Genomic DNA, 20,232 nt, shown 5'->3' with positions numbered 1-20,232 from the left:
TAAGTAGAAAAAGATTATAAAAGCTATATAAACTTAATAATATAACTAATTTCTAGTTCTATATATATATAAGAGTCAGAAAGGCCTAGAAACGATGCGACTTTTGCTCTAGCAGTCTCACTAGAGAACCATCCGTCAAAGAATTACTGGCAATTCAACAGCACTCCGCTCGATGAAGTGCCGCCGCCACAAACCAGTCTTAGCCCAATTTCCATGTCTCGACAACAGACCGAGCTGATTCATCACTGGCTGGTCCACATGTGTAGAAACATGGTCCAAATCGACACAGTGGACAACCCATACCGAGTTATATATCTGCGCCTAGCTTCTGAAGGCGTCAGTGGCACCTCCAAAAGTCACATTGCAGTGTTGCACGGAGTTTGTGCTGCTGCCGCGCATAATCTGAATACCCTACGGCACGACAAGGCCAATACACAATCAGCATGGAATGCACAGGTAGCACTGCAGAATCTACAAGAGTCCATTTCACAACCGAGGAACATGGACTATACATCTGTTCTAACCGCTATTGCGATGTGTATCATGCAGGATACCATGACAGGACATCCTCGTAGCTGGAGAGCTCATATACAAGCTGCGTTGAGGATAATAGTACAGGGGAAACTCTATCAAGGTCTGGAACCGGGATCTGAATTACACGTTGTGGTTCTGCAATGTCTTTGTCTCGTCGTGTTGGGCGATGTTGATACACAGCATGACCTTGCAGATATGGTGTCTCAACTCCCGAGCACCGAGGACTATGCCTCTAAACATCACAGTGTCACAAAGGCTCTCGTCGGTATCATATCTCAAATCAATACGCTCTCGAAACAAGATGCTATTGAAGGTCTCGCTCTGTTTGACCAGCTAGAACTTCAGATCTATCTACAAGTCAGCCCAACAACCCAACACAATCAATTCCGCAGTGAAAAGGTCAACTTCATCAGTCAACACTATGCCTCGGTCTGGCACTACGCCACAATAATACACCTCCAAAGATGGATCCGCCACAAGCCGCCAGAGCAGCTACAAGATATTGTATCTGAAGCACTGACTCATCTTGAAGCGGCTGAAGATGTTGCTACTGACCTTGACGGATGCATTGTTTTATGGCCTTGCATGGTTATAGCAAGTGAATGCTATGATGAAGCGCACAAGATGCGTGCGTTGAATTGGTTCAAGAGAAAGGAGCGTCATGGATTTGCGAATGTCAGTTTGGCAAGCACAATTTGTCTCGAATATTGGAAATGGCGTCACAGTAATCCTTCTAAGGCCTTAACTACATCATGGCAAGATTTAGTTGCAGGAGCTCAGTATGATTTTGTTCCGGTATGAGATAATTTGATATAGCGTCTCCCCATCCTATGGTCTGAACCTTCAGGAAAATAGTTATCAAAGAATCGAACCATAAAGATTTAATGCTCACAAGGCTTCGCTAAACATATCCCCGAAATAACAATTAAATCTGCATGGATATAGAATGGGTTGGGCTGGCCGGTGCATGTCAACCCGCTCGCTCCCGTTAAACGAGGTATGTCTCGGTCTTACAAGATCCGAAGGGTCCCCAGCTCAACGTGGGTCATGCGAGTGCCACCACATTGAAATTACGCTTAACAATGACTGAGGAATTGCTTGCCTGCCCCTCCAAAGGCCCTTCTCTTAGTTCTTCCCTCGTTGTTTCCGACATTACCGCCTCCAACTCGAGAATATCCCCATCATGGCAGCCGAACAATTTGACACATCTTGGATGTGGAATCCCGCTTTCATCGAAAAGGCCACGTCTACCGCCGGTCGCTTCGTTCATTTCCGCAAGACATTCTTTGTCAATAAGGAGATACCAACATCGCTTCCACTTCAAATCACGGCTGATACACGATACAAGCTATACGTCAACAAGCAATTGGCCGCGTTCGGACCTGTTAAGGGAGATGCGAGTCTCTGGTTTTACGACGAAGTCGACATCAGCCCGTATTTGCGCTTGGGCGAGAATCACATCGCGATCCATGTCCTCCGACTATTTCACGGGACGTCGTACGGGACTAGCTTTCCGCGTCTGGGAACAGGTGGTGTCAAGATCGCAACGACTGTTGACGATGAGGTCTGGGCACCGCAGATTCGAAGTAGTGAGCTTTGGAAAACGGCGATAGATCACAATGTGACTCTTCGCATCGACGAGGAAGAGGATGATTTTCTTCACGTATACGAATTGGTTTCGGCATCACGCGATACGTCATTGGAGTGGATTCCGGCGATACCGCTCCGTTTTCAGGACTCTACTGGTGTCACGGCGCCGTGGAAATTATCGCCGCGTCTCATTCCGCCAATGAGAGGCCATAAGGCTTACTTCAGCGCTATTCACAACGTTCAGAGCGACTTGCCCCATGGCACCTGGAGTGCAGGTTTGCTGGGTATTCAATCAGCAGACAGTAATCTCCTTCTTCCCGCTCGATCAAGTCATCAACTCGACCTTGAGACTCCCGTGCATACAACTGCTTTTATCCGCTTCCGCTTCGTCCGTCCGGAAGTTGGAGGCGCTTGTCTTACGATAACGTATTCTGAAAGTTATGAGAACACTCCAGTGCTGATTCCATATCTCCGTTGCAAGGGAAATAGATGCGACTCAAGCAAGTTTCTAATCGGGCCCAAGGATATTTACACTTTCCGGGGAAAAGATGGGAATCCATGTCTGGGCTACTACGATGAGGAAGATACAGAAGAAGTATACATGCCTTTCCACTGGCGTACCTTTCGCTTCATAAGACTAACCATCGAGACTGGGTCATCTGATCTGATCATGCGTGGTATCGATATTGACGTTGTGAATTACCCATTGGACGTACTATCAACGATAAGCACGACCACAGATGATGGGACTTTGGGAGCGCTGTACGACACGAGTATCCGAACTTTACAAAACTGCATGCATGAATGCTACGAAGACTGCCCTTTCTACGAGCAACTCCAATACGCCATGGATACACGAAGTTCATGTCTCTTCACTTACCACGTATCTGGCGATGATCGGTTAGCGAGACAGGCAATCGTCCAGCTTCACAGCTCCTTTCAGCCTCGTATTGGGCTTACAGCTAGTAGAGCACCATCGACTCAATTGCAGATCATCCCTCACTTCTCCCTCTACTGGATCTGCATGCTGCACGATCATTTTCTTTACTACGCTGACAAGGCGTTTGTTCGGCCTCTTTTACCCGTTGTTGATGCTGTCCTGGGGTTTTTCCATGAACGCATGGATCATCGCCTGGATCTTGTAAGTCTAGGAAATGAGAAGGGCGTTTGGAACTTTCATGATTGGGCGGAGCAGTGGAGGCCGTACGGCATTCCTCCGTCAGCAGCCAACTCCGGTGTTTCGACATACACAAACAGCTTATATGCGTACACTCTCAAACTAGCGGCCAAGTTGCAGGGAGAGTGTGCAGGCCGACTTTCCCTTGCAGATGAGTATTCTCATCGGGCCGGGCTAATTGTCGATGCGGTTAAACGGCAGTGTTTTGATGGGCAATACTTTACCGACAGCATTGCTGCTTGCTCAGACCCCAAGGCTGACCGTAGCCAGCATAACCAGGTCTGGGCAGTTCTCAGCGGTGCGGTATGTGGTAACAGCGCTCAAGTATTACTTAAGCGCGCTCTCGGAAGTTCTCAAAGTGGTGCGCCTCTCATCAAGACGTCGATCTCCATGTCCTTTTATACACTTCGAGCCATCAGTATCGCAGGAGGGTCTTTGTATGACGAACTGTTCCATGTTCTCTGGCAGCCATGGCGTCATCAATTATCTCTCGGTCTAACGACCTGGGAAGAAGACGACGTTTCACACCGTTCGGATTGCCATGCTTGGGGCAGCGCTCCCATCTACGAGTTCTTAGCCGAGGTTGCAGGGATACGGCCTGCAAAGCCTGGATGGCAGGAGCTGGAGTTTGCTCCGCGCCTGGGGCTGTATACATCTCTCGAAGCAACAGTTCCGTTTTATAGAGAAGGAAAGTTGGTGTTGGCAAAGGTTGCTTGGAGCTCTTTAGATGGAGAGACGCTAGTCACGTTGGGTATTGAGGGATTAGACGAGTCAATCTCTGTGCATGTGAAATTACCAGGATGGCCGGGGATGGTTGAGAAGAGCTCGCAGAACATGAGCTTCACTTGGACAAGATCTTAGAAAGAGTAGATTATTATTTGAGGCAATATAAAGTCAATATTAAGTTTAAAACTAAGTGTCATTCCTGCTCTGGCGCGTTGAATTGTTGATATGCCGATGATGCAAATAACGGCATGCGAAACCAATTATCTTGATCTTGGGACATATCAAAGCACGCATCGTCAGCGAAAACAGGAAGAAGAGTATCCAGTCTCTCAACGTCCATGTAGCTCGGGTTATTATATGTCGAAACAGACTGTCCAGTACTAATCACCCCGTGCAGCATAGAGTCTGGTCTAAACTGATCCTCAATATGAGACGTTGGGACTCTAAGATCAGCCATGAGCTGAAGAATGGTCCCTTGTCCTGGCTCAGTGCCTGCATCCAGGTCAGATGTTGCGCGACGGAGCATCCTAGCGTAGCTGGCGCTAATCTGCCAGAAGCGACCCATAGTACTGAGAAATGTCGTGAAAAGCGAGACTTTTGCCATGGTCTCGGGATCAGTCTCTCCTGTGAAGTACCTCTGCGCCGTCAAGAAGCGAGCAGCCACCCAGACGGACCAGGCAAAAGGCCAGCCGAGCTTATCGATAGTTTGGTCAGCCACTTTTGTGACGATCTGAGCCAAGGCTTGTACGCTGCTGAGACATCGCTCTAAGCATTGGCGACGGATCTCATGATGCGAATCGGACTGGAAGTTGAAATGGCATGGTATGGCGAGAAAGCCGTTGAGGTAGATATCCAACGCGTAATAGTACCCGTATAGCATGAAGGTAGCTGGTCGGATAGCGCCTGGAACACGATCCTCGACAATGTTATGGTTATGCCAAAACAGCCGAGATGGCAGCGTCTCCATCCAGGAATTGAGCTCAGCTGCGGTGTTATGAAACTCGCCAAGCCAAGTCGACTCCAGCTCTTGGTTGTTGTAGAGAGTAGTGTATTCCATTCCAACTCTGTGAATTCTCCGAGAAAGATCGAATAGCTCTAGTTGGTAGCTGAATACAGACGCGGGAGTAAGCGATGCATCGTCTACCTCTGACAGGTTCTCCCGCCAGACTTGCTGTCGCGCAGGTAGGAAGTGGTGAACATGGTCGTCGCCCAAGGTCGAATGATGGTTGGTGGTGATGCAAATGGTGCAGTCGAGAGCGTAGATAGCCCAAAACAACCGCTGTCGGAAAATACCATCGCTCTTGCTCAGCGACTCACTGCTTTCAGCCTCAGTCGACGTGCGAAAAACAAGCCCATCCGTGTTCTTCAGCTGCACAGCCAGTTTCGTAGCTACAGCCAAGGGACCCCAAACCTGAGGTCCATGCGTCATGCCAGAAAGATCCAAGACAAGTACTGTGAGAACCTCTAACGAGCTATACGACGGTTCCTCCAGCACATCAACAAATATGCTGCGCTTAGAGTATTTCCAAAACGAATCGCTCGACGCCTGATCAAGACGCGAGTCAAACGAGTACGGCAGCGTGACACCAAAGAGAGCGTAGTAGAGCAGCGCAGGTTCGTCCATAGATCCCATATCGGCGCAGACGCGCTGCACATCTAGGAAGGGAAACCATGGGTGGATGTGGCGAAAGTAGAGAGAGGCGAGAGAAACGACGAGGTCTGTTGGGGGTCTGCGCTCTGTGACTCTGCGGGTGCGCTCAAAGGTAGGTGATGCTTCACCGACGGGCATTGAACGAATTGCTTGTTCATTGGGTGATTTGTTGTCGACTTCGATTGTGTCTTGCGTAGGTGCTTGATCAGTTGATGTGCTCGTTCTCGGCGTGCTACGAATGGCGCGTAGCTCGGACTCCAGTCTCTCTGGAACCGACAGTCAGCCGACAGTCACCTTACCTTGCGGAAACATAGATGATGGAGTAAAAATGAGTCGAGACTTACCAATCTTGTCCTCCAACATCTGGCGATGCCCAGCTGGAAACCCCGGCTTCCGCCTCCCCCCATACTCACACTCAACCTTTGCCTTCTCACAGCGCTGACAGGCCGGTAATCGGCGGTCGCACTTTGCCTTGCGTTGCTTGCACCTCTCACATCTGCACGATCAGTCATTAACCTTCTCCACTCTGTCTATTTCCGGGGAAAGTCATTAAGAGAAAAAAAGAAGTAACATACGAGGCCATGGCTGTTTCGGTCTATGTTTCGCCGTCAAGGTTGCATTTTACGCGCAGAAACTTCGGGGCATGTTGGCCCTTAAATGCCGGCCCAGTATTCGGATTTGTCTTCCACGTGATGGTCCAGAACCCCCTTGAGCTTTCTGCTAGCGTACCCCAGATTTTCCCCAATGACCCCGTGGGAATGGGCCGAGAGGGGTGGGCTGGTCTCGGTTGAAGTGGTCCCGAGTACAGGACGTGGCGAGTGAGAGAGATGTATATAGCCTTGGGCTGAGCCAGCATCAAACTCTTGCTCTCATCCCAGTCGTTCAATCTTGACCTTGGCATCGCACCGAGTTTTACTTTTCTGCTTCAGTGCTTATTGTATTCGCAATGGCTTCTTCAGAAGTAACTACCACCATGGCTCTGCCACCATCGCCTGTTGATACCAAGCGTTGGTGGAAATCGCCCAATCTGCGCAGCCTGAACTTTCTCATGATGATCCCACTTCTGTCGATCTTTTCTCAAGGGTTCGTCTTCATCCCCCATATCCTCTCATTCAAGCTAATGTGATGTCTAGTTTCGATGGAAGTATGATGAACGGTCTGCAGTCCGTCACCCACTGGCAGACTTACTTCGGCACTCCAACGGGAGCTATGCTGGGCTTCTTCAACGCCGCCTACCCCCTCGGCGGTATCCTGGGCACGTTTCTCATCTCCCCCGCGGCCGATAACTTTGGACGAAGATGGGGTCTAGCTACTGGCGCTGCTCTTTGCTGTATTGGTGCAGCTATCCAGGGCGCTGCTATGAATATTGCCATGTTTATCATCTCACGAGTCATCATCGGCGCAGGCAGCGTTGTCGTTGCTGGAGTTGGTGCTCCTTACATCACAGAGATTGCGCACCCTGCTCAGCGAAGTACGGCTACAGCACTGTTTCTCACCTTTTACTCTGTCGGATCCATCATTGCCGGCTGGTGTACTTTTGGTACTTTCCGCATTGACAGCACTGCATCTTGGCGTATTCCTTCAGCGCTGCAGGGCCTTCCCTCCGTTATCCAGCTTCTCTTTGTCTGGTTTGTCCCAGAGTCGCCCAGATGGCTCGTCAGCAAGGGTCGCAACGATGAGGCTCTTCAGATGCTCGCCAAGTACCATGGCGAGGGTGACTCATCTGACCCTGTTGTTCAGTTTGAGTACAATGAGATTCTTGAGACGCTGAGTGCAGAGGCATCTGAGCATAACAACATCTTTGTCTTCCTCAAGGACTTGGGAAGCACTCCTGGTAACCGCAGGCGCATGTTTATCATGGTCTGGGCCGCTATCTGCTCACAGATGTCTGGTAACGCCTTTGTCTCATATTATCTCTCGCCCATCCTGCACTCTGTCGGACTCAACTCGGATCTTCAGCAGACTCTCATCAACGCCACCAATCAGATGCTCTCTTGGTTCAGTGCCATTTACTTCGCCACGTTGCCAGCCAAGGTCGGTCGTCGTAAACTTTTCCTCTGGTCGCTGGCTGCCATCTGGGTCATCGACATTTGCATCACTGCAGGAAGTGCTGTGTTCGCCAAGGACAACACCAACAAAGCTGCCGCGTATACAGTCGTTGCGTTCCTCTACCTCTTCTCTCCCGCCTACAACCTCGGTTTCAACGGTAACCTTGGTCTTTACATCCCTGAGATCCTTCCTTATCGCATGCGAACCAAGGGATTGTCGTTTTTCTACTTTGTCCAGTTTTGCTTCATGATGCTCTCAACTTTTGTCGTGCCTATTGGCCTAAAGGATATTACCTGGAAGTTCTACATCATCTTCGTCGGCTGGGTCATGGTTGAGTTTGTTGGAGTCTATCTCGTCTTCCCGGAGACAAAGGGTCCTTCTTTAGAGGAGATTGCCTGGATCTTTGATGGCCCCAGTGGTGGAGTTGGTATGCATTCCGCTCGGGTTGAGGGTAAGACTTCGACCATTGTTGAGCATACAGATGGTAAGGAGTCTGTCTAAGACGTTGTCTGTTGAAACTGGGGGCTTTCTTTAGGTGACAGGCAGGATGAGGTTATACAGCCACGTCACGAATGTTGACGAGGGACTCGGAAATAATGTTGACTGGATAATGAAGTGGAATGACCAGGTAGTAGAGACAGATAAGAGATTGCAATAAATCCTCTTGTTCTTATGTTCAACCCTCCCACTTGAGTGCAGAAATGATTGATGCTGTCACGCCAATGTTGAATGAAAATATTAACAACGAGGTTGAAAGTCGCGCCCTCTTTTAGTAAATACTTGTGGATCTCACCAGTGGATCGGCGGGACCCACTATGTCGTTCATGTCAAACTTACTAAACGATAAACGAGAAAACTCGTTTAAGAGCCTCAAGGGCTGAAGTGAATAAGCATTCACCCTATACCGCCAGAAAATATTGGCGGAATATAACCTTCTTCCAGGCTACCAAGCTATACATTAACACGAAAATATAAAATAAAGTTTTAAAACGCTCAAATTGAATAATTTTAATTCTTATCTATTAAAGCCAAGAGACATCAAGTATATTTATTTACGCCGTTAGTTCCTGGAATCGTCTAACAACTTGGCCAGCATCTGGCTGCAGTGACCCAGCATGTCCATCAGACAATGATTCAACCCGACCAGCTGCGACCAACTCCCTCGCCTTGTTCGTCTTCATAGACTTAACGCTCTTATAAACTCCCTGGGCTGGGTACGCCAGCAATCCAAACATTGCTGAAGCGTTGTTAGCTCACATGTCACAGAAAGTTAATATGCATCGTAGACCTACCACTGCCCGGCTTTGCCACCATGTTGAGAGATCCTTTCCCGACTCCTTTGAAGAAACCCAACGCACCCTCTTCTTTGGCACCTTTCATCGGCTTCGTCACAATATCAGTCATGCCTTCGTAGAAGCCAACTCCAAAGTTCTAATTCATGTTAGTATCTCTTTCCAGCTTCACAGGTAGTGACACATACCTTTGCTGCAACTGTGCCGCCGCTCTTCCAATCTGTCACAGGGCCATGATCCTGGACCTTTTCTCCATACAGTCGCGGCGTATTGCGAAGTCCTTCAGCCAGAGCCAACGGGACATCCACGAGCGACCCCTTCACCACAGCGGTTGTCATGCCCTGAAGAGCCTTTCCGCTTGCAACTGCTGTCGCTGTACCTGCTGAGCGACGAGTGCCATCTGGTCGGACGCGCTTTACATCTTTGAAGGGGTCGATGAATGCACCTCCAAGGGCAGAGGTGAAGTCTGTCATGGTGCCTAGAACTGACGAGGCTCCAGCGGTCAAAGGATCCCAGCGTTCGTTCTCAACAAGGTATTCCTTCGGTCGAAGTCTGAATGCGTAAGTAAGTGTCATCAGCAATACCTGCATTGGTATTAACTCACGGCTCAAAGTCTGTCAACTTGGCTTTCTTGGCGTCCAGCAGAATCTTCAAGGCTGCGTTCGATATTCTAACATGGCCATTATCACCCTTCTTCGACTTGCCTTCGTATTGCCATTTAGCAGCGTTGTGAGGTATGAGCTCGCAAGTGAGGTTGGTTATGGGAAGATGTCGGTGAAAAGAGTTCACTGCCGTCTCAACACCTCTCTCCTGTCTCATCTGCGACGCAATCCTGTTGGCAGCAGTTTGGGCCTCCGGACTGAGGCAGAACTTGATTGCGGAAGTGAGTTTATCCACGGAGATGCTCTTGTAGGCGATAGGCGGTGGACCTGCCCCATTGGACGCAACGACACTTCCCCAAAAAGGCTGGCTGCGAAGATGTTACTACAGTTATCTGTAGAAGCGATTGGAGAAGAAACTTACTCGCCGAAGAATGGCACAATAGTTGTCGGTCGACCATTGACGAGGCCACAGGCCGTAGTACCTGCACCGCCATGATGGACAACAGCAGCAACGCGCTTGAACAACCACTCTACCATAATCTCAGAGAGGTCACAGTTGACTTGGGACAGACTACATACCGTGGGGGCAATCGCCCAAGTAGAAGACAGAGTCGGTGCTAGGGTCATTTCCACCTAGCTTGCTCCAGCCCCGAGATATAATTACTCTGGCTCCTGCAGCCCTGCAAGACTCTTTGATGATGTTTGTTAGGGCCGTGGGGTCATCAATGACGATACTTCCGAACCCTATGTATACTGGTGGTGGTCCTCTTGCCAGGAAGTCTGCAAGGTCTTGGGGAGGTGTATAGGAGGGTTCATCTCGCATAAAGAATCCGCAAATATCTAGGGGATAAATCAGCACGCTATTCAAATCGGTATGCCCTGGGAAAGTCTTACCAATGCTCTCTCCCCAATCACTTGGCTTTGGAACTAGAGCTGGCGACCAACAATAAGTATATGGTACTTTCATGAGGCCAACGATGTCGGGGCCAACAGCAGCAGCCAAAGGATCCAGATGCAAGTCACTAACTCTCCAAGCATTGATGACATCTCCAAGTCTGCGACGGTTAGCATCAACACGAGGAAGCAAAGGTCGCTATAAGATCTTACCCTTGCCAGGTCATTAGATCAACAACGCCATAGCTGAGATAATTGGAAGCCCTGGGATCCATGTTCTGAGACTGAATATTGGCTAGAGGATGAGGGAATGATCTTGTCGCTGTCCAAGGCATCGTGAACATCATGTGGAGCGGGATACCCAAGGCTTGAGCGCAGTGGACGTGTGCGAAGCTCGGCGGGTTTGCGATGATAGCATCGGCGACGAAGGGACGGTTCGATACGAGGTCCGGTTTGACGCAAGAGCTCCAAAAGCCTCTCAACATATCATGGATCATGACGCGCTTTCGGCCGATATCGCCACCACGAAGGCTTTCCATGGAAGGAATCAATCCGGGATTCTTGACCATATACTAAAGCCATGCAATTAGTACTTGGGTATTGGGAGATAGGTCGATAGTCTTACAGCCATGAGATCTTCAGGGTCTCCCCCGACGGGGTAAAACTCCAGACCGGAGGAACGGACAAAATCTGTGAAGGTATCATGAGTGGCTAATCGCACGCGATGGCCGTAACGCTGGAGAGCGACGCCGAGGGCAATGAAGGGTTGAACATCGCCTAAATCTGTTTAGTTCCGGAAGAAAACGTGAAGGTCGTCAGACTCTACCTCGACTGCCAACAACTTGAATAACGACATTGAGGGCTGGACACGGCCCCGAGGGGGCAGCTGCAGGGAGGCTGGTGGTTGGTTCAATTTCTTGGGCTTTGTCTGGAGGAAGAAGGCGATTGACTTCGTCGGGCTGCAGCGACGAGAACTCAATATCGACCCCTCCATGGTCTTGGCGCAGTCAGCATCACGATAGCTTCAAAAAGGACAAAAAGGGGTCAATCGTACCGTTGACGCGCGACGTGCTAGCGAGGACTGACCCTGAGGAATGCAGCTCGTACGGAGGTGGTGCATCCCAAGGAACGTCCAAGACATTGTCAGTGTCTTGCGCTTCCTTGCCCTTGGATGGAGATTGAGATCTTGATTTCGACATGGTTTGATCGGATTTAGCATAGAGACTCGGTAGATGGGGATGCAAAGTACCGTAGGTAATATATGACGAGCGGGGAGCTACGGGCTACGGCAGAGGGCCCAAGGGGCTAGTGTAGACTAATTTAGGTGGACAACTTGGCACCGTCTGAAGACAGCGGTCAAAGCTAAAACACCGAGATATGACACGCAACGCATGACACCTTGGCGGGCTGAGCAAACCTCGCTCTTTGTAGGGGAGCGACTTTGGGAACGAATCATGAGGGGTGGAGGGGAAAAGACCGAGAATTCGTAAGGCCTCCGCTGATCCTGCCCTCGGGGAGCTGTGGCTTAGAACCTTGAGACCGGAGTTGGAGACATTGGAGTTAGTGCTGATTTGATCTGAGCTAAAGACCGATTGAGTACAAGTTCACTGACAATGCCGAAAGCAATCATGTGAAATAAGGGTCTGACTTACCAATTCTCGGCAATACAAATTACCAGAATTTCGGAATTCGCACACCAAACATGCATGGCCAATCGACACAGCAACGAGAAACTCAGTAATGAGATCTGAAAAATGGAAACTGACTCAAGACTCGACCAGAAGACGGTAAAACTCTGTGAACCCCACTTTGTTAAGGCTTCGACTAAGAGAGCGAACCTCGTTCCTCGTTTAATACTTCAGCAACGAACCTCGTTCTTTGCGAAAACCTCGTTCACAAGACACACTTCTTGGCCCTCCACCAGAACAGTCAGAGCTTAAATGAAAGGGCTCGGTTTTCTCCGTACAGTGGCTCATTACATCATGCAAAAAATATCTGGAGATGGAAGATGTAATACCGATGTGCGCATACAAGTTTAGTTATAAGTAAAGGCAATCACTCTGGTAACTAGATCTAATACAACACCATTCATTAAACATTTCTTTATCTCTTATCTCAACTACTATCTTTCTTTATATTATTTCCTTTTATTATTTATCTTTTAAGACAAACACATCCTAATGCTTCTCCAAGCTACGGCGTCGCTGCTGCTTGTAGCAGGTTCAGCCCTGGCTGGACCAGTTGCAAGGGCGGACAGGAATGCAGTTGTCTACGGTTCCAAAGGAACTGTGTCTCTTTCGTCTGATGGAAAGAAGCCTGATATCATGATTCTCGATTATGGCGAGAATGTCGAGGGGCATCCTACCTTTGAGGTTGTCTCTGCCTCTGGTGATACCTCGACTTTTGAGCTCACCTATGCAGAGTCCAAGTTCGCTTTTAGCAACTACCAGGTATGTAAATGCAGCGCTTAGATATTGTATTAACAGACTAACTCTAATCTTCTCAGAGTGATGGACCTCTTCCTCTGGCTGCTGCCATGGATACCTACCGTGTGAACCGATACAACATCTCGAAACGCGAGACTTTCAACAATCGTCTTGTCCAGGGAGCTTTCCGCTACCAGAAACTGAACCTTTCTTCGCATGGAGAGCTGAGTCTCAGAAAGGTAGGTGTGAAACCAACCGTTCACACCACGCCCCTTACCAAGCTTCCCGGAGGCTTCGAATGCTCTAACGAGGACTTTAACCGCATCTGGCTCACGGGCGCTAGGACCGCTCAGCTCACCGAGATTCCCAAGGACACTATCCCCGACTTCTGGCAGGTTTCTAAGGAAGGATCTCTTGTTGAAAGTTCTGCGCCTCAAGCTCTGGGTAGTGCTGCGGCCGCTCAGTTGACTACCTACCAGCTTGATTTCCAGGTCAAGCCTGTTACTGGGGAGTTCAGTTTCTCCGTTCTGTCGGACACTCTCAACGAAGCCATCGTGGTTACTTGCGACGTCAAGACTGGAAAGGTCACGGCAACAGGTGCTTCAAAGTCCGGTTCGATCCCATCTTCTGCTGATGCAAAGCTCGGCGAGTGGATCTCTGTACATGCCAAGGTGAACATGACCGAGATTTCCATTCTCGTCAACAACAAGACTGTTCTCGACTTCAGCCAGACAGACAAGTTCTACGGCTCTTTCGGCCTCGGTGCTCCTCTTGGTCACTCCGCCTATTTCCGTAACCTCAAGGCAGCGACTCTCGATGGTACTGAGATCTACAAGAACAACTTGACGGATCCTAGCTTCTTGAAGGACTTCTTCATGGGAACGAACCCCGCCGATACTATCGTTGATGGCTCGAGACGCGACCGAATTGCATACACCGGCGACCTAGACGTCGCACTTGGCTCGACCTATGCCAGTACCTACGGCAAGTCTTTCGTTGAGGGCTCTCTCGACCTCCTGGGTTCTTATCAGGCTACGCCCGGATTCTTCATCCCGACCGCCAAGATCCAACAGGAGCCCCTCAAGGAACTCCTGGACGTCAACATCACTGGTCTTATTGGCTATTCGTTCAACTTCCTGAATGCCCTTGCTAAGAACTACGAGGTTTTGGGCGACAAGAAGTTTGCTAAGGAGTGGGCTCCTCGTACTACGGCTATGCTGGACTGGGCGCATTCCCAGTCAAAGAATGGTCTTTTCACACTCGATAACCCTGCATTCACTGGAGACTGGAACTACTACGACCCTCCCCAGACCGGCGCCAGCTCCAAGTTTAACGCGCTCTATGCCTACAGCTTGCAGCAGACCCATGCCCTCCTGAAGGACGCTGGTGTCAACACCACTGTCTACCAGACTCGCCTCGACAACCTGCGCAAAGCGATTCACTCCAACCTCTGGAACGATACCCTCCAAGCTTATGTTCTTTCCAACGAGATCACCACCGGTTTCGCCCAAGACGCCAACGCCCTCGCTATCCTTGCCGGCATTCCCCAGAGCCACAACATCTCAGCCACCTCTCTGCTATCCACTCTCGACAAGGAACTTCAGCTCAAGGCTGGACCTCTGGCCTTCAGCAACGCTACCTCCGAAGCTGGTTTCGCTCAGAAGATCAGCCCTTACTCTTCCACCTACCATCTCCGCGCAGCCTTCGAGTCGGACGATGATGTGATTGTCCGACGTCTCTTGAGGAGCCTTTGGGCCCCCATGGCGAACCCTTCCCACGCCAACTACACCAACTGCTTCTGGGAGACTCTTAACCCCGATGGTACACCTGGTCTGGGTATAATCACCTCTCTCTGCCACGGTTGGGCTTCTGGGCCTACTGCTGAGCTGAGTCGACATGTTCTTGGTGTTCAGGCCGTTGAACCTGGTTACAAGAAGTGGGATGTTAAGCCTCTGACTTTGGGTCTGGAGTGGGCTAAGGGTCGGGTCCCAACTGAGCATGGAAACGTTGAGGTCGATTGGAAGTTCAAGTCTGGTCTCCTGCAGATGACTGTTCGCGCGCCTAAGAATGGTAACACCAATGGTACTGTCTACCTTCCTCGACCTTTGCCTACTCCTCTCGAGAAGAGTGTCATCAAGGTGAACGGAAAAGTTGTCAAGGGTGACAAGTTCACTGTACCTTGTGGCGAGAAGATCACTATCAAGCAAACCCGAGCTTGATTTATAGGCCTTCTATTATAGTTATTCACTATCAATATTGTATTATAAGCTTGGTGCGGCTTACCTTCGAGTTTAATTAAGTAGACAACTTAGGACAGCAGTGAATCGCCGTGTAAATAATTTAATAAAAGAGCCATTAGATGCCATATCTCTTGTGCGCAATGAGAAGACTTTGGAGCAGTCAATCAGGTGAAAGAGGAGAACTAACTCTAAGTTGAATTCATGATTTTGACGTTCATCTCTATTGGGAGATGGCCGAAGGTGTCGAGCCCCTGGGGAGTGGACTCCTTTTGCTGTGACATTATGGCTGGTGGGGGGTGATGGGGGAACAAAAGCTGGTGAAGAGGAGAGGAAGGGTATGTTGCTGAAGTTTTATACGAAATGCATTTCATGACTCACATACAGCAATAAATTACGCTTGACTCATACTTGGTTGGATGACGGGACGCAATAACCTTCAAGAGTGCTATAAAGTTTCTCCTCGGGGCCGCCGAGGCTGTTATTGGGCACTGCAGTCAAGGCGCAACTTGACTTTCCGTGCACAAATACAATCAATTCGTATAGGAATCTGGCTCAAAAATTGGAAAATTAGGCAAAGAAAAATAAGTTGCTTTGTGAGTCGAGTGTTTACTTGCGAAAGTTAGTCCTACGCTTGAGCCCCGACATGGGGCTGATGGGGTAACTTATCGCTCGAGAAAACGCATGCTATTTTCGACTGGTACTTTGACTTGGGGAGCTGATAAACCGGACTCTTATAGCAACCTGATTCAACGTCTGCTTACCGTGTTTATAGAGGAATGCGCCTTGGCATAAAGAAAATTGACCAAATATATAGGTCAAATTTGGCGTTAATCCAAACAGCTCGAATACCTTGATACTTCCATATTACTGATTCAATATGTGCAGCAGAAGTAGAGCGGCTCTCACTGGCGCTTAGTACATATTGTACTTTTGATCAGTCCATAACTCAGTTTGTTATCTATTCTCCCATGTGATAGTTTTTTCTGCGGCTGAGCGGGCCCCGGCCACATCCGGCGGACCTCTCCGTCCGATTTGCCATGGCTTCTGAACAACTGCATAAGTGAGCATTTACAAGGTTGAATTGCTTTGCATCTGGAGCCTTTTTATTTACTAGCTACACGTCGTTCAACCGGGCAAACTATCCTTAGCTGACTGCTACTAGTACAGCGTACCATCACTAATAACCAGAATCGGACTGCACTTAGTCTCAGGTCGCAGCTCCGCAGCCAAAAGCCGTCCAGACTTCCAACTTCCCGCCTCCAACATCTGAAGAAGACTCAAACTGACTCCACGAGGTTCATACTTCTCCTTGAGCATCTTGTGCAGCTCATCCAACAGCGCAACAGTCAGAGCACGCCACTCAACGATCACATCGTCAGAGGCTTCAAACTGCGGAAGTTCTTGTCCCGAACTTTCCTTTCCAGCTTTCAAGTCGTCAGGCTTCAGCTTCAGGACCCCGAGATCAACAAACAATCCGCCGTTTCGGTATTCGGGCAGTCCAGTGCCTAGATGCATGTTCTTCCAGGTGAAACCCAATTGTCTCTCAAAGATGACGGAGAGTGAATAGGCCAGCCATTGTGTGAGCTTGTGGAACGGCTGAATTTTGCTCTTGGGGTCTTTATCGCCCTTACTATCTGCAATTTCAGCCAGTACTTCAAGAGGCCATGCGTCTCCAATGGGATGACCATCGAAGACGGTGCGGTTTCCGGGCCATGACGGAATGAGGAGGTCCTGTAAGCAGAACCAAAGCTGTTCGTAGTCAAGAGTCTTGGAACCAGAGGCCTTTGATGTGAGGTAGTCTGTACGACCGCGTCAGCCTTACATACGCTCACCGCCTATCTGTGATCACTTACCAACTAGGTTTCCTGGACGGCCAAGCTCTCCGAAAACTGCAGGGTGCTTCAACAAGTTGGAGCCAACAGCTTGAAGCAACTTCACTCGCGATGACACTCCTACCATAGGATTCCTAGCCGACACCTGGAAGTGCTCTTCAAAGTTGCTGTCTTGCAGCTCAATCAAGCCCTTCGCTACAACAGCCAATTAGCCCAAGAAAACAAGAACCTTGCATAAAACATACCATCGACCTTCTCCTTCAGAGAACTGTCAGAGCTGAAAGATCCAGCTGTAAACATGTGAAGCGACGCCACAGCAATACCTTCACTTCTAACAACGACCTGTCGAGTCTCAGGCTCTTTAAACCGCCAGACATCGCCTGCTCCAGCATCGAGAAGAACCGACACAAAGAACAAGTCGACCAAGCGTCGAGTGATCTCGGTCTGGTCAATGCCATCTTCACTTGACCATCGCTTCACGAGGGCATCGACTCGTGCGACGTCTCCAACCTCGAAATGCTGCCAGCGACCGTGAGGGGGAATGGTGTCGTATTTATCAGGGCCGAAGTCGCGCTAGAGAGTTGTCAATACCAGCTCTGGTGTATTTTTGGTGCTCATGGTATTGCTCACATCAATGACTTTGGACACATAATCAGCAACCGCTCCCATACGGCCTTCGTCATAGTCGAAGTGCTTCAGGTTCCCTTGCTTCGCTGATTCGAAGACCTTGGACGCTTGGTCTCGGACGGCTTGGAGAGAGAGGAGGTACTTCAGATCGCTATCCATTTTGAAGTAATTGGATTGTTGTATGTTTGTCTTGTGATGCTTTGCTTTGTTGTCCTTGAGTTTTGTTGCTGGTTTAAATGCTGCTGATAAGATATGGCAGATAACAACCTTCGGCGGGCTCCGAAAAGGCGGGGTTACAGCTGTCAATATGTTACAGGTCGGGTCAAGCACTATCCAATGGTTTCGCTCGTCTCACTCCACTGAAAACATCAACCCCTCAGTGATCAACATATCCTCCCCAATACTGCATACAAATCAATTGAGTTTGGCAAATTCCGCATGTTCATCCTATGCCAAGAAGGCTTGCGTTTCCATTACTTCAATTCAAAAGTTGTTCGAGTTCCTCATTGACCGGAGAAGCTTGACTGCACAGTTGCAGTCTGCATTTCACTTGTAATGATAAAAGGGTTCGCTATCATGCACTATATTGCAACGTGTTTCTCAACCACTGCCTTGCGTTGAAAGGTCTCAGTGATATTTCTATCCAATACCGGTAGCAATCAAGTGCCGTTGCAGCTGAAATGGCAACAATGCTCTTTGTCTTCAAGTTCTCGATGATTGAGGCGGGCAACCAGGTTGTTGATGCAGAGGTCTGTTGGCTTCTCTCGCTATTGGCCTCCACTGAGTATGGCTAAGTAAAGGCTGTACTACCCCGCCCCAGATTCTCCAACACAACCAACAATGCCCTTCGTCATTCGGAGACCTCATCAGACAGACACCGCTCCTCCAAGACCATGCAGGCGCCCAAGAAGCCAAGGACAAAGTCTCGTAGTGGTTGCGAGCAGTGCAAACGTCGCAAGGTCAAATGCGACGAGAGACAGCCCATCTGCACACGCTGTTTACAACGCAGAGAGACATGCACTGGAAACTTCAGCCACGATACCTGGCAGATCGAGAGGCCGTGGGTGTCTAACGAGCGGACACCCTCGGCCCCCAGCGCTCTAGAAAACGCAACTCTTAGGCATTGGTATGATAGCGCTTGCTTGTCCATGGCCATCTTCTACCCGCCTACGAATCCCCTCTCGTATGCGCTTTCCGGCTGGCTGCGACATTCCAAAGCCCTGAGACACACGCTAGAGAGCGTTTCGGAAGCGCATCAGCACTATTTTCAACCGGATAAGCTGGCATCGGCCCTGCAGACAAGGGGACTGGCCATCTCGTCGCTGCAGAACGAGATAGACAGATTGCAGACATCGCAAGCGAAGCAGCAGACCCTCCTTCGTACAACCATTCTTTCCTCTCTTATTTTATTTGTTTCCTCAGCTTGGCTTGATCCAATGGGAAACGATGCCGGCATCATGTTCATAAGTGGCATCAGCAACACCATCGAGTCGCTCGCAGACTCGGCACCCACAGATTCGTTTGCCTTTTATCTCTTTGGACTTTATCTTTACTGTGAGGCTTTCACATCTTTCTTGGTGCCAACCGGGGATTCGTACGGGTCTACTGCTTCAGTCCTGAATGCAATGCAAAGACCGCCATTCGACTCTCTCATCCATCCTGTCACTGGCGTCTCGAGCACTCTTTGTCCCCTCATCTCAGAGGCAGGCCGTTATTTCAGATCCGTCCTTGACTCCAAGTCGATCTGCATGTCGACTTTCCGTGACATAGAAGCACGGTTGTATAAATGGACACCTCCAACCACCATCAGCCATCAGGAAATACTTTTACAGCTATCTGAAGGCTATCGAAAGATCGGCCTTATCATGCTTTACCAGGCTAACGCAACGCAATTGGGAGGAATAGGAACTACGACCGACATGCATTTGATTGATATGGTATTCGAGTCGATGAGCGTTCTGAGATGTATTCCTGATGGCCACCCTCTATTGAACTGGGTAGGGCCTCTGCTTACCATTGCTGGACCCGAATTGCCCTCGTCATTTGAGGAGGAGCGAGCATTAGTAGAAATCACATTCCAGAGACTAACTCGATTCACTCGAGTTCAGACGTATAACCGTGGGCTCGAGCTTGTAAGAGAGATCTGGGAGTTAAGAGAAATGGGAATCGTTGTGTCCTGGCTAGAGGTCATGTTACATCAAGGAAGGTCTTTGGCAGTTTTATAAATTGTGATAATATGTAGCTAGTACATCTTTCTTGCGGCTCACACGGCGAAAGATGCGGTGCATTGTACTTGTTTGTAAGCAAAATACCATGAAGGACAATCCAGAAAGTCCGTAGCTGTCATCATCCCGATTTCCGCTCCATTGCAAGCTGGTGTGTAACACATACTATTCTACCGTGTAGAAAAATGACAGAGGCTATACCAAAATAGGTAGGTACTCCATATAGCCATCTCTGCTGGTAACGGACCTTACGCCATGCCTCACATAGCTCAATTGATTACAATGCCTACTTACTATGTCAGAATAGGCACCGATAAATTTCAAAGTCTAGTGTTTGTTTCTTGGGGCCTGTTTTTCTCCTACATAA

General features: G+C 49.3%; 8 protein-coding genes across 9 annotated transcripts; 5 read left to right on the top strand and 3 right to left on the bottom strand.

Moving 5' to 3' along the window:
• Window positions 1-501: 501 nt before the first annotated feature.
• On the top strand, window positions 502-1,496 carry FOIG_08469 (uncharacterized protein; the record flags this gene model as incomplete). Its single annotated transcript, XM_031208507.1, has 1 exon — window positions 502-1,496. The coding sequence occupies one exon, from the start codon at window positions 502-504 to the stop codon at window positions 1,333-1,335; it is 834 nt and encodes a 277-aa protein (XP_031061513.1). The 3' UTR covers window positions 1,336-1,496.
• A 195-nt stretch (window positions 1,497-1,691) lies between these two features.
• FOIG_08468 (uncharacterized protein) lies at window positions 1,692-4,199 on the top strand. The gene has a single exon (XM_031208506.1). It carries the CDS (start codon window positions 1,718-1,720, stop codon window positions 4,160-4,162), a length of 2,445 nt encoding a protein of 814 aa, XP_031061512.1. The 5' UTR covers window positions 1,692-1,717; the 3' UTR covers window positions 4,163-4,199.
• Window positions 4,200-4,220: 21 nt separating this feature from the next.
• On the bottom strand, window positions 4,221-6,286 carry FOIG_08467 (uncharacterized protein; the record flags this gene model as incomplete). Of its 2 annotated transcripts, XM_031208504.1 has the most annotated exons (3): window positions 6,254-6,286; window positions 6,023-6,174; window positions 4,221-5,944 (listed from the first exon to the last, which is right to left on the bottom strand). In XM_031208504.1, the coding sequence occupies exons 1-3, from the start codon at window positions 6,259-6,261 to the stop codon at window positions 4,221-4,223; spliced, it is 1,884 nt and encodes a 627-aa protein (XP_031061510.1). In that variant the 5' UTR covers window positions 6,262-6,286. The 2 variants fall into 2 exon arrangements, with proteins under 2 accessions (XP_031061510.1, XP_031061511.1); XM_031208505.1 differs by lacking the exon at window positions 6,254-6,286 and having other exon boundaries at window positions 6,023-6,230.
• A 365-nt stretch (window positions 6,287-6,651) lies between these two features.
• FOIG_08466 (uncharacterized protein) lies at window positions 6,652-8,466 on the top strand (the record flags this gene model as incomplete). The annotated part of the gene is made up of 2 exons (XM_031208503.1): window positions 6,652-6,761; window positions 6,812-8,466. 2 exons carry the CDS (start codon window positions 6,652-6,654, stop codon window positions 8,226-8,228), a joined length of 1,527 nt encoding a protein of 508 aa, XP_031061509.1. The 3' UTR covers window positions 8,229-8,466.
• A 251-nt stretch (window positions 8,467-8,717) lies between these two features.
• FOIG_08465 (uncharacterized protein) lies at window positions 8,718-11,888 on the bottom strand. Its single transcript, XM_031208502.1, has 11 exons — window positions 11,570-11,888; window positions 11,342-11,512; window positions 11,141-11,292; window positions 10,729-11,087; window positions 10,516-10,676; window positions 10,201-10,461; window positions 10,043-10,151; window positions 9,624-9,989; window positions 9,208-9,571; window positions 9,020-9,158; window positions 8,718-8,964 (listed from the first exon to the last, which is right to left on the bottom strand). The coding sequence occupies exons 1-11, from the start codon at window positions 11,712-11,714 to the stop codon at window positions 8,780-8,782; spliced, it is 2,412 nt and encodes an 803-aa protein (XP_031061508.1). The 5' UTR covers window positions 11,715-11,888; the 3' UTR covers window positions 8,718-8,779.
• An 807-nt stretch (window positions 11,889-12,695) lies between these two features.
• On the top strand, window positions 12,696-15,160 carry FOIG_08464 (uncharacterized protein; the record flags this gene model as incomplete). The annotated part of the gene is made up of 2 exons (XM_031208501.1): window positions 12,696-12,965; window positions 13,022-15,160. The coding sequence occupies 2 exons, from the start codon at window positions 12,696-12,698 to the stop codon at window positions 15,158-15,160; spliced, it is 2,409 nt and encodes an 802-aa protein (XP_031061507.1).
• Window positions 15,161-16,255: 1,095 nt separating this feature from the next.
• Window positions 16,256-17,799, bottom strand: FOIG_08463 (uncharacterized protein; the record flags this gene model as incomplete). The annotated part of the gene is made up of 4 exons (XM_031208500.1): window positions 16,256-16,980; window positions 17,035-17,208; window positions 17,259-17,586; window positions 17,644-17,799. The coding sequence occupies 4 exons, from the start codon at window positions 17,797-17,799 to the stop codon at window positions 16,340-16,342; spliced, it is 1,299 nt and encodes a 432-aa protein (XP_031061506.1). The 3' UTR covers window positions 16,256-16,339.
• Window positions 17,800-18,302: 503 nt separating this feature from the next.
• FOIG_08462 (uncharacterized protein) lies at window positions 18,303-20,050 on the top strand. Its single transcript, XM_031208499.1, has one exon. It carries the CDS (start codon window positions 18,534-18,536, stop codon window positions 19,863-19,865), a length of 1,332 nt encoding a protein of 443 aa, XP_031061505.1. The 5' UTR covers window positions 18,303-18,533; the 3' UTR covers window positions 19,866-20,050.
• Window positions 20,051-20,232: the final 182 nt, after the last annotated feature.

Source organism: Fusarium odoratissimum, assembly GCF_000260195.1.
Source record: "Fusarium odoratissimum NRRL 54006 unplaced genomic scaffold supercont1.13, whole genome shotgun sequence".
NCBI lineage: Eukaryota > Fungi > Ascomycota > Sordariomycetes > Hypocreales > Nectriaceae > Fusarium > Fusarium odoratissimum.
The sequence above is the reverse complement of the archived record's forward strand: the minus strand, read 5'-3'. Positions and strand labels throughout refer to the sequence as shown.